At 52.5% G+C, this 12878-nt stretch overlaps 1 protein-coding gene across 1 annotated transcript; it reads left to right on the top strand.

The window, feature by feature from the left end:
• Nucleotides 1-217: 217 nt before the first annotated feature.
• Nucleotides 218-9173, top strand: LOC122380075. The gene is made up of 9 exons (XM_043362872.1): nucleotides 218-339; nucleotides 709-1003; nucleotides 1330-1569; nucleotides 2198-2292; nucleotides 3685-3751; nucleotides 3999-4130; nucleotides 4529-5509; nucleotides 5841-6100; nucleotides 6515-9173. The coding sequence occupies exons 1-9, from the start codon at nucleotides 323-325 to the stop codon at nucleotides 6684-6686; spliced, it is 2259 nt and encodes a 752-aa protein (XP_043218807.1). The 5' UTR covers nucleotides 218-322; the 3' UTR covers nucleotides 6687-9173.
• Nucleotides 9174-12878: the final 3705 nt, after the last annotated feature.

Genomic DNA, 12878 nt, shown 5'->3' with positions numbered 1-12878 from the left:
CTGATAGCTTCTGAGGAGTGGAACATCATTCTGTAGTTGACTACTGTGTACTAACCTGAGAAGCTGAGTGTGTCTTCATTGGTTTTCTTTATGTGTGAATGATGAGTTTACATGGCACAGCCCCTCTAATATTCAGGCTTTCTTGGAAATTTCAGTTTCATCTGCATTTTGCAAGTGTTGCTACACTTCAGGAGCATTGAAATCTGTTTTGAATGAAGCACTTAACAATGCAAGGCTTAACAATGTTCATTTAGTCCGAAGATACTTGTGAAGTTTGCTAGCTTGAAGAAGTAGCATTTTATTTCTCCTTCATATATCCAAAATGGATGAAGTTTTAAGGTGAGACAAAACATTGTGGTATCCAAAATAAGGCATATTTAAGGGCATATGTATGCTTTTCCCTGTGTTGCCATTCCCAAAATGTGTTCAAGTAAATTGTCTAACCTTTTTTTGCTGCTGATAATTGTGCTGCCTTTACAAGTAGATACCACTTCAATAAACAGCCAAACTGTAGCTTCCTAGCATGCCCTGATGATTTTTTTTTCTCCATTACCACGTTATTATCATCACCAGCTGTCACCAGGATCGGCAATACGCTCGGTTCGCCTCCAGTGCAGCCCCAGTGACGGTGGTGCGGAACTGCTGTAGGAACGGTAGGATGACCATTGACCAGTGCAGCCCCGGTGACGGTGGTGCGGACTGCCGCAGGTACGGCAGGATGATGTTCATCTACGACACGACGTGCTGCACGCGCGAGGAGGACGACCCGGCCGAGGCCATCTGTTTCCTGCGCTGCGGCGGCGGCGGCGGCGACGTGGTGCAGGATCTCTCCGGCGAGGTGGACGCGGACGGCGCGGCCATCGTGGACAGCGCGGCGCTCCACCTCGTCTGCCAGCTGATGGGCACCGCCTTCTTCACTGAGAAGGACATGGCCACCTTCCCGCGGCTGATCCGCCTCCGGCACGGCCAGTTTGTCCTGCACAGAGAAAGCAACTTTGTCTGGGTAAGCACTCGGATATGGAGGAGTCAAGGTGCTGGAAACAGGCTTTCAAATAAATGTTATGTGCCTTCCCTCTTGATAAGCTGTGAATGCAAGGACAGCTGAACAACTGAAATATGACTCGCTCTGGATCGGTGCGTTAAATAATTCTCATTGGGTGTCTTATGTGTTCCTTTACCTACTAGATATTTTATCTCTACCAGTTTAGCTCACGCTGAATACACTGTCGCACCGAACGTTCCACAGCGAGTGCCTCTTCAGCTGATCCTTCCGCTCTCTGTCTCAGGTGATGCACACCCCTAACCCAGTGTCTCTGCTCTCTGTCTCAGGTGATGCACACCTCGGGCGAGGACGAGCCGTACGTGACGCGCGCGCAGCTGACGCGCACGCGGCAGGCGCTGCGGCTGCTGCACGGCAGCCTGTCGGCGCTGCTGGCGGCGGCCGGCGGCGACCGCGGCGTGCTGCGCCGCCGGCTGGCGCGCACGCTGGGCCCGCTGCTGGCGGCCGCCGGCGGCCAGCCGCCGCTCGAGCGCGTCCTGGACGTGGTGCCGCGACTCGACTGGGCCCAGGTGGGTGGCGGCACGACGGTAGTACCGCCGATGACCACTGTAGTCCGGGCGCCCAACTCCCCCCCCCCCCCCCCCGACGGTAGTACGATGGGTAAGGCAGCGGTGTCGGGCGCCCGAGAATCACCGGTGAGGACTGAGAAGCATTGTACGTTGGTATCTAAATGGAGCATCTGGTGGCTTTCATAGGTCAGCTGAAACAAACAACTTCACATTCAGAATAAGGTTTTGTGTAGATTTAGCTAGATAAGCATGGTGGCGAAATAATGGGCTGGTTCAACGTACTTATTTGCTTGCGCTCAATGACGTTCTTCTTGTCACTAGGTTTTCACGCAGTGCGAATTATTTCCAATGATTAAATTAATGCATGGTGCTGGTCAATGTTAGATCAGTTGGCTGCATTCAGTATCGGTCCATAATCATATAGACCGTCTCGTTGATGTTGTCTTTCGTCCACCAGTTGATCCTCGTCTGATATGTCAGAGCCTGATTGTACGCCTGCCGTAGCCGTCGGCTGCCGTTCTGCCCGCTCCGTGTGTCTGTTTGCCCGTGTGTCTGTGTGTGTGCACCGTGTGGTGGTAGTTCGGCGCGCCGTGTCTCAGTCGTGCCTCCGCGCGCTGTCCGTTCTCAGAAGGACGACTTCATAGCGCAGCAGTTGTCTGACGTTCAGAGCGCGGCGCTGCGGCTGCCGGGGGTGCTGAGCTGCACCCTCTGCTGGGACGCCAAGTAAGCAACTCTCCACTGCCCGGTACCCGGAATGATGGGGGCGAACCGACTGCATGATTTATCTCATGCGTGTGATGTTTTGGCTTATTTACTTGTTATGTCCACTTGTAGTGCACTTTAACCCGCGCCCCGTTGGGCTCTGCCGAGCAACGCGCCCGGTTGGGAGGGGGGGCCATTTTGGCCCCCCCCCCTAAGATCTCGAGAACCACGCAACATAGCGACAAGCGGTAAACGGCGTTGGATAGCCCCAACGGGGAACTACCTTGTGACCCAATTTTATTGACCTAGGTCAAACCGATGACGTCACAGGTCAGGTCAAAGGTCCAATTTTCACCGTTTACAAGCATTTCAAGAAATGCGTTGTAAAATCGAGTAAAATGCATTTCATTGAAAATCATCGATGGGGAAATGTTCTTCAAACACATATTTTGCTATTTGAGGTCACTGATACCAGGTCAGGTCACAGAGGTCAGGTCACGGAGGGGTCACAATATGAAAGTGTCGTGTGATACATGTTTTATGGTCCATTTTACATGACAAATGCGATTATGTGGGTGAGGCAGCCTTTGGGGCCAGCATAGGTCACGTTTTGGTCAAAATCAGGTCAAGGTCAGGTCAAGGTCAGGTCAAATTAGGTCCAAATTCAAAGTTGATATTTTTGCATAAAATGGGTACCGAATCGATGCAGCTCGTCACGGGGAGTTCAATGGTGGTCTTTGTTTTGCCGTACGTGGTCTAGAATCGCAAAAAAAAATTGAGTTCAAAAATTTGACGTCATCATTTTTGAACAGTTTTTTTCGCTATAACTTGGCCAAAAAACGAGATATCGATCTGAAATTTGGTATGTATATAGAAGAGCGCTGGGACTATCACATATATTCCGGTTTTTTTCGAAATTCGGAAAAATTTTGGATTTTTTCGAGTTTTTCTAAAAAAAAATCAGTTTTTTGAATTTTTTTGGTCAAAAACCAAAAATTTTGAAAATCCGAGATAGCAGTTTTGTAGCGCCGCTTTTTGTCTACTAGACCATATAAAGAACTTTAAATTTGCTTGATAACTGTAGATTTGGTGAGCGTTTCAAGATTGCATGTTTTTTGCTCATTTTTGCTCGAACATGACCTCAGTTTGACCTCAATAACTCCTGACCTAAGGTGACCTAAGACTTGAAATTTGGTGTGAAGGTGTCAAATTGATGCCCGGGAAGGTGCTGAAAATTTGGCGGCGCTGCGCGCCGCCGTTTTCCTGCTATTCAGGAAAAACCACAGGGGGGGGGGGGGCCAAAATGGCCCCCCCAACGGGGCGAGGGTTAAGCCGACATGTTTCACACGATCATGTTTGCTGAAGACGTTAGGCGATTAACGTCCTTATTTGATATTGATGTATCTGCTGCAGGGTTGTTTCGAATGACGACATCGAGGAGGTGCTCGAGGCTCTCGTCCACATTCACCGGCTGCCAGGGGTAAGGAAGAACCACTCAAAGGGTGGCGACCGCACGAACCGCGCTACTCATATAGGTTACAGCTCGGATAACCGGTCTCTTAGATTAGATAGTAGCTCAAACTCGTTGTAAACAATAGTCTGTAAGATTTAGGTCAGCTGCAGGCTGTCCGTCTCATTCACTGAACGTACCGTCAATTGTCCGTCTAACCTGTTCTTATCTCGAAATCGAATAGCATGTAACGATTCGGTGTCTGTGCCGGTTCCAGGACGCCTTTGACCTGGCCGACGTGGACTTTGTGATGCCGCCCGGCACGCTGCTGGCGCGGGTGCACCTGGGCGGCGCGCTGGCCACGGGGCTGAGGGCGGGCGCCGAGAAACGCTGGGTCCAATCCGAGGAGGTGGGTGGCATCGCCGGCCGAAATGGGTCGCGGTGTGGACGCGGTGTCCGCCGTTTGTTTAGTCAGAGGTGGATAGCACTAGCAGTGGGCTGATAATGGTGGGCTGATAGTTGGGTGGTAGTCACACGTACATAAGTACTTAGAATAAGAGGTTTGTTTTCACGGTTTTCCTTGTGACGCTTCATGGTTATCAACGCTAGGGAATTGCCACTAATTCCTCTAATAATAACTGTGCGACGTTACTCGATTATGATATATGTTGAGAGGGATAGGCCCACGTCACGTACATTGTTTCCCTTGAGTCTATGCTGATGTAGCTTCACATTAACACTACCGAGCTACTCCCCTGGGTCACGCTCGCTCTACCCTCGCCGACACCTGTGTGCGTTTGCCCACAGTTTCCGCCCTCCTCCTCGCCCTCCGACCTACCGCCGCTCGTGGCCATTGACGAGGCTACAGAGGGGACCGGCGGGGGCAGCGGCGCCGCCTCCGTCACCAGCTCAGCGCAGGAGGGCGGCGCCGACGCCAGGCCGGGGAAGGAGAACCGGCCGGACGCGGTCCGGCGCCGCCGCCGCCGCCGGCGACAGTCGCCGGACAAACGGCCGGTGCCGGCGGGCTCGCCGGAGGCCGCCGCGCCGTCCGGGCCCGCCGAGCCGGACCCGATGGAGTCCGAGTCTCCGGCGGCCGTGCGGCACCGGATCAGCGCGCTGGCGCTGCAGGCGCTGTCGGCCGAGTGCGCGCGCGCCGAGCCGCCGCCGCCGCCGGCGCTCGACGAGATTCCGGTGCGCCAGCTGCGGCGGCGGTCGCGCGCCAGCCGCCGGCCGCGCCGCAGCCTCACCGAGCTGGACGTGCCAGAGCCGTTCTCCAACCTGGCCTACCTGAAGCGCCGCCAGCCGGACCTCTACCGCGACGAGGTGCGCAAGCTGCAGGCGTCGCTGCCGGACAACCAGCCGGCGTTCACGGCCGTCTCGGCCAACCCATACAGCTTCGGTATCCCCCGCTCCAACCGGCTGTACACGCCGCGGCTGGCGGTCGCAGAGCCGGCCGGCGTCGCGCCGCCGCCCTCGCCGTCGGCTCGCGGTCCCCCCTGGCGACCGGTGCGCGGCGCGCCGGCCGGCTACTTCTCCGAGAGCTCGCGGCCGGCCGGCTCGCCGCGCGGCCGGCCCGTCGGACGCCGCTTCTACAGCGACGGCGAGGAGCTGAGCTGGCGGCCGCGCCAGCTGGCGGCGCAGCTGCCGGACGGCGGCACTCCGCAGCTGCCGGCCGACGAGCCGCTCGTCGCGGCGCTGCTCTACACACACGCCATCGGTAAACTGCGCTGTCACGTGCTGCTGGAGCCGCCGCGCGGCGCCGCCCTGCGCGGTACCGTGCAGCACCTGGTGAGTCGCAGATAGCGGCCGTCGGAGCCGACCGGAGGATGTGTGATGACAGCTGTGTGAGCGTGACAGCGAATGCTAGAGGCCGCATGTCGATAGCTTTGTGATTCCAGATCAGTCTCTGAATGCGCAGGAGACAACACACATTTCTAGAACGATGCTGCACCGCTCATGTTAGACTTGTTTTTTATGTTCAGAACTTCAGAATTACATACAACGGGATGCCAAGGGATAAACAGGTCCTCGTCAAGGCTAACTTGATTGCCTTCCGGCTTCCACCAGAGCTTTATCGCGTACCAGCATCACAATAACACCGCTATCTCCTCCCCCGCAGAACCACGTGACCGGGGCCGGCCTGCTGGAGCTGGAGACGATGCTGCGCAGCTACCGCTCGATCCCGTCCTTCCACGGCCAGCACTACAGCTACGTGTCCGTACGCGAGCGGCCGGCCGCCGGCGGCGACGGGTCCGCCGCGCCCGCCGCCGGTCCCGGCCGCCAGCTGGAGTCAGAGGGCGCCACGCGGCTCGACTCGCACCTCGTACAGATGGTGCACGCCGACCTGCTGGCCGGCCGGCTGGCCGACTGCCGCATCAGGTGAGGCCGGGGCGGCTCTGCTGACACGATGATACAGGCTGGGGGAAGCCTAGTCAGAGGATGGGGGAGAGTAGTGGAAGGACGGGGAGAGAGGGAATGGAGATAGAATGCGTGTATCGGCGGAGGGGCGGGGCTGCTCACTTGCGCCAGGACTGTCCTTTGCCAGTTGTTTGCCTGCTCCGCCTCGTGGTACCTCGTGCTGTGTGTATAATCTAGCAAGCGGTTCTTATCACTAAGAAATTTTTAACTAAAGACTGTAAAAATGCATGACTGACAAACTTAATACTGACGTATGTGAGTCTGCCATTAATACAGACTCTGTCTCTGTACTCTGTACTCTGTACTCTGTACTCTGTACTCTGTAGACTCTGTACCCGGCTCTGTCTAATGGCCACCTCGTTCCGCCGGCGGCAGGACGCCGTCGGACGTTCTCCTGGCTCAGCGGAGCGGCTCCACCGAGACGTACTATCAGCAGCGCACCTCGGGACTCCAGACCGGCCTGCCCGTGGTCAACGGGCCGCTCTCGCGTGTCGACGACCGCGCCAGGAAGCGGCTCAGCAAGAACCACGGCCTCATGCTGGGCTGACGGCCCGGCCCGGCCCGGCGGCGGCACGGCAGGCGGTCAGTCCCACCGGATGATCCTGATGGTGCTTCAATAGGCGGTCAGTCCCATTGGGAAACCACGGAGTAGTGGCGGCGCTTCTTATGGATATTGGATGAGCAAGACTGAGCAATTAGGTGGTCAGTCCTGCCGGAGGGGCATGTAGCGGAGCTAGTGCTTCAGTAGGAGATGGGTCCGACCACTAGGTAAGACGGCACCGGCGGCGGGTGCTGTGGGAGTCCCGCGAAGCCGGTTCGGTGGAGTGATCTGTAAAAGAAGGGAATTCGCGGGGATGCGCGTCGATATAAGAGAGACCTTGAGTAGTAATGCTACAGAAATTTTGGTGTTGAATGATGGAGCCCCTGTCTCCGGTAATCGATTCGTATGCGGAAGGTTGCAGAAGACGGCGTCAATTTGAGTGCCAGCATCACCATCACATAGCATTAATGCTCAGCTTCTCTCGGCTGAATGGAATCAGTCCCGTCTGCACCTGCTTTATCAGTGGCTAAGTAATGAAATCAAAACGATTCTAGTGTTATTAGCGATGTGGTTAGATTGCCGTGTGGTTCAACAAGATGTGCTGTGAGGAGACTTTTAGGGCAGCTGTGCTTTAGTGGCACAGTTCTCAGATCTTGCATTCCGTTGATTTATTCCCGCATTCCGATGGCTTTCTCTTAGGGTCATTTTATCCTAAGCCATGCGATTGGTACGGAGTGGATTCATCAACATTTAGTAGCGTCGTGATTGGTAGATAAGAATTCGCATTAAAAGTATGGCACCATCTCCACTCCAAGCCCTTCAAGCGGAATGGTGCGTTTTCAAGCGTTTTATTAGAGAAATTCCCGATCTAAAGTTAGTGCAGGAGCATGTCCGCCTCCCCGTGGCTTCAGTTTCCGGCGCACGTTGCACCGAGACATTCCCTCTGAATGTAACCCCCTAGGGCCCAATTATTGGGGTCTAGCCCTAGTGCCATGTGACGGCTGTTGTCGCTGAGAGTCAACGCCCGTGGGCCTTTTTTATCACATAGCTATAGTGGTAGTACTGTGCCACACTGTGAAAGGAGGACGCCGCGTGATCGTTAAGTCGTGTCGGGCACTGGAAACTGGAAACGTTACTTGGTGATGGCAATTGTATCTTGAGGCGCTTTCCCCCAATGGTTCGTATAGCAGGATGGGGTCACTTAAACTGCGTGCTTTCTTTTTACCAGGCTTGCCTTATATTTGTGCGTTATTATTCTAACGTATTTTAACGTAGCTGTATATGTAAATAATGAAATGTGCTTGAAATTTTATTGAAAGTTATGGTAGCGTACTTTTACACAGCATGTTAACGTTTTTCCCACATCTGTTGGTCTCTCAAAATCATATGCTTACCTGCGAAGTTTTATATGCGCCCATTGATGAAATGTACTTAAACTCATTTTGTATTGCTAATCCTTACAACTGATGTCCTTATGCTGTCTTGATTTTGTTCCATTTAAGATAAATATTCACTCCAAGTTTCACAGACAATAAAAATCATTATAACTTGGCTGTAAAAATGGATGTGTGCTGTATCAACAGTGAGATTAGGCAAGTCGGGACAATGCGATTGCCTTTGTTGGTTGAGTCTTTTTATTGAGGCGTAAATTGCTTGAACGACAATAAGTCTTGGAGTGAATATTAGAGTTCAGTGGAACACCCTAAATGTATCGAAAAAGGCAGTCCTCTGTTGCTCGGCCACCTGTGTTTGTATCTGTGTGCCAGCCGCGGCGTGTCACCACAGCAGCCAGTGGCCTTCATCGCATGTCCGACCTCTGCTAATGACGTCATCTGTGTACATGGCAGGCTGCTGGTGCATTTCATACTGACTGGTTGGCACATCCAGCCGATGTTTTCACGTGAATGATTAGCCAATATGGCGTCACCGCACGTGAACTAGCTATGCTTGGAATTTTAGGAACGCGAGTTAATGGTGTAAACATGGGTGTAGCATGATGGTCATTTACTGCTGCTACTATATCATGTTAATCAAAACATAATAATTGGCCCACATGTTCTCGGTTATCGTATGTGTACCTGCTCTCTATGAATGCTATTTAACGTATATTTTACACGGATTTGTTTTTAGTTCTGTGTCCATATCATACGGGAAACAGGGTCCACTCGGCTAATTCAGGAGCATAGGCTAGTTCTCTCCGATATACTCTGGTTATACTCTTATATCTGTATTTGCTGTCTGTTTTTGTAGCAGTGTGGCCTAGAGGGTATATTTCCATTTTACTCGTAGCATGCGTGGTATGGCTTTATGCTCGTGCGATAGACGGGTTGTTTGTTTTGGTACTCAGCTGTGTTCATATTGGGAGCGGCGAAACGTTCGGTACTTACGAGCCACGTGCTGTGACCGTAGCGCCGTACCAGAGGCGATGTATGGGTAATATTCTAGCGGATTGTGTTATGGGTAACAATACAATGTATCCTTGTAAACGTGAAATATTCTTTGACTTTGAATGATTGTTGCTCCGACTGGGTTATCCTAAAACCCTCATCCCTTTATGTTACCTCCAATGGAAAGAAGGTTTTCGATATCTAATTGACTTTTTTCTTCGGAACTTTCCGATGTTTAAAATGCCGAACATTGAGCGACATAATGCACCATCCTTTAATTATTGCATTACCACGGAATATATAGTCTACGACATATACGGAATATATGTCGTAGACTATATATTCCGTGGCATTACCATCTGCATGATGTATTCCAACAGTGTGTGATTTTCTACACATACGAGCATACAGTATGCATGCTTACATCTGTCATGTCTCTGGCTTCCACAAAGAAAGGTCATTGACCGCTGCTGTCTCGTTTGTCCGCGGTACTTCTGGGTACTCGACGCCGTGCTATCTCACACATCCATCAAGCACAGCGTTTGCACTACAGGGTATACTGTATATGTCCATATGTACTTTCGATGGCACACAGCCGAACGTTCCGCGGTTGACGCTGCTGTCGGGTCATTACAACCGAGGTGTCATGTCAGTTACACCCTGTGTCAGTGCCATGTCAGTTACACCCTGTGTCAGTGTCATCTCAGCCACAGCAGTGTCAGTGTGGTACTGCAGCCGGCCGAGGTATCGTCAGATCTGTGTTATCATCACAGCCCCCCCCCCCGTCCCCGTCCCACAGCCATCAGCAGAGCGCCCGCTCATGGGCGTCCGACGGGGCAGTGTTTGGTGCCAGCCGTCCCGAACCGGCCGGCGCCGGGCAGTCGGTTTATCGACGGCCGCGGCGTCCCACATTTGGACAGAGGCTGGGCCGCCGGATCGTCCGTGAACCAGCTATGGTTCCCAGAGAAATGACACATGGTTCCACACTTGAGACACGTGGTGCCATTTGGAATGACCTGTGGATCGAAGCCCGGTTCCGGGATTGTTTTGCCTTATCGCAACATGATGTGCGCATCTCGTGAGTTTAGGACCATGCTGAAATTTTTGGTGTTGCTACTATCGAGTTGTGCTAATGTTAAAATGTTGGCGTCTACATTTTAAAGTGGCAGAAGGCTTCCATTGCTCGATGTTTTATTTCAATACGGTTATCTGCTAAAATGCAGTCTAATGTCTTTAACCCTCGCCCGCACATGCCATTTTCCCATCCTAGAACGCACATGGAGGGGGTGGTTGCCACCCCCCCCCCGCGCCATTTCGTTCCTGTTGGAGATAGAGCTTAGCGGTAAAGACCAAAAAGATTCTTTGGGAAGAGACGAATCCAATGATACCCAGTTTTACTTTCTCAGGTCAGTCATTGACCTTCCAGGTCAGGTCAAACTAAAAAATGTTGCTGTTTTGGGTCACCGCTGGATATCAAGTGCGCTGCTTATCAAATACCGATGACGATGCTGTTTTCTGGTGCTAAGCCAGCTAGAACCTCTTTGTCACACTACCCGACCAGAATTTTGCCGCTGAGGTCATTTCAGGTCAAGTTAGGTCAAGGTCAATTATATGTGTTTGTATGTCTGTGTGTGTCTGTGTGTATACTGATGTGTGCACCGATTGGTTTTGGGTCCATATTACATGAAATCATGATCTGAGAAGCTTTTACCAAAAATGCAACCAAAAAACTTCACAAAAAGTAAATTCAGCTTGCCTAAAACGCAATTATCTTAGATGACCTAGGTTGACCTTGACCCTGACCTTGACCCCTGTACATCGTCGAACAACATGTTCCATGATAGGTGGGAGGTAAGACTGGCAAAAAAGGCCGAAATCAGGGTGTCAAAAGCTCACAAGGCCCATGGCAAACGCAAGATGTTGAGAATAGGCCATTTGGGCCATGACATGACCTGAAAAACAAGGTCATATCTCCGAAACCAAAAATCATAGAAACTTGAAATTTTCAGCGAACATCAAGAAAGGATAGACGAGCAGCTATACGAAAAATCAGCTTTCTAGCTCTAAAAATGTTGAGTGCAGAGCAGAAAGACTACCTGGGGGGTGGCAACCCCCCCCCCCCATGTGCGGGCGAGGGTTAAGCACCTTGAAGCACATGCGTGTGAATCGGCCGCTAATAAGACCTAAGCACTGTAGTAGGACCCTAATGGCTTTAAGTAAATCACTGAAATCATTAGGTATCCGTATGCCGTATTGTTATTGTATTGCAGCTAATCGTCTCAGTCCAGCAGCCCTTGCCTGTGGAAAACTCCACCCGCGCCTAACCTCGTGAATGCCGTCGGAGTAGATAGATCCCCCCAGACGTATGCTCTGACGTATGAAAGTGCTGTTTATGTAACCCCTCAGTAGGTACCGTTTGTGCAATACGGAAGCATGGTCTTATATAAAACGTGTTTCGACACATGACCATGAAACTGACCTCGGATAGCAATTGAGATATGGCGCAACTCGGTCTGATAAAACCGGTATATCGCTGCACAACACTGCGCGATACCGAGAAATGCCGTCATCGGCCGGGCCACGTCCGAACACGGCTTCCGCTATGATGCGGTGATGTGTCCGATTGTCCGCACCGTCAACGACATCATGTTGATAGTACTGGTCAAGCCGCAGCGCTCCGAGCACCTGCTGCAGAATTTGAAACATGACTGGCTTGTTTAATTAATTCATTTGCTGCCGCTTCTGCTAACGGACTTCTGTTCTTACAGGGAAATATTCTGACTGACGATTCAACAATCATTCGGCACAAATAATGATGCATTTTTAGGAATGCGTTTTCGCCCTGGTAGGTACAGTCTGTCTTAAAAGTACCGCGCAAAGTGACGGTGGATCCATCGAGCCTGACTGAGCAAGGGCCTGCTAAATTTGGGTCACTGAAGCAACTGACATCCTTATCCATTCCCTAGGTCAATTGGTCGGTGACTTTTTAATTAAAACAGGCCCTTTCTCGGTCAGGCTTGATGGATCCACCGCCACTTTGCGCGGTACTTTTAAGACAGACTGTACATTTCAATTTCTTTCGATATTTTTGCCGCCGGTGTTGCCTTCCCTCTCTTTATAAACCTGCTTTGGACGGACGTAGCCTCGGCTCCCGGGAAGTGGCACGTGGACCTACTTCTGGGTCCCGCGGTCCCGGGAGAATAACATTTGCAATGTGGATCCACTCCGGATCCGCGAGGACCCTTATGTGTTCCACAACTGGTTCGGGCCCTTAGCAGGGTATCATGAGCCTCATTCCCAGTGGTGAATAGCTCAGAGCTGACTCAGAGCTCAGAGCTCAGAACTCGGAACAGCTCGCCTCAGTGTCGAAGTTTTATGTTTTTCACTTTTTATTGTCGTAGTCCCCGGTCCAAGTTCGATTCGATGGCCCCCGAAGTGCCCATTCAGAGCCCAGTGAAGCTGTCCTGAGGAGGCTGGCCGAGCTGAGGCCGCGGAGTGTCTCCCCCATATGTCACGCCCCAGTGTTGTGCCGCCCGAGTGTTGACCCCGCTGCAGGCGGGCCGTGTGTTGACCCGGCAGGTCGGCCGGCGGTGGCGCCACTCTGCCGGCCAAGGACAGGCCGGTTAAATATGCGCCTCTGGTGCGGCTCAGTGACGCGGGCCGGCGGCCGGCTGTGATTGGCCGGCCGGCCGGCACGCCTTCTCGATCAATCCGCCGCGCGCCGCTCCGCCATAGTAAATACTGCGCCGGCAGTGTGCTGCTGAGCTGGGAGCTGTGAGGAGCTGGTCGCAGGCGGCGGGTGCTACTGGTG

This window comes from Amphibalanus amphitrite, unplaced genomic scaffold (assembly GCF_019059575.1).
Source record: "Amphibalanus amphitrite isolate SeventyFive unplaced genomic scaffold, NRLGWU_Aamphi_draft 000091F_arrow, whole genome shotgun sequence".
In the NCBI taxonomy this organism is placed as follows: Eukaryota; Metazoa; Arthropoda; class Thecostraca; order Balanomorpha; family Balanidae; genus Amphibalanus; species Amphibalanus amphitrite.
The sequence above is the reverse complement of the archived record's forward strand: the minus strand, read 5'-3'. Positions and strand labels throughout refer to the sequence as shown.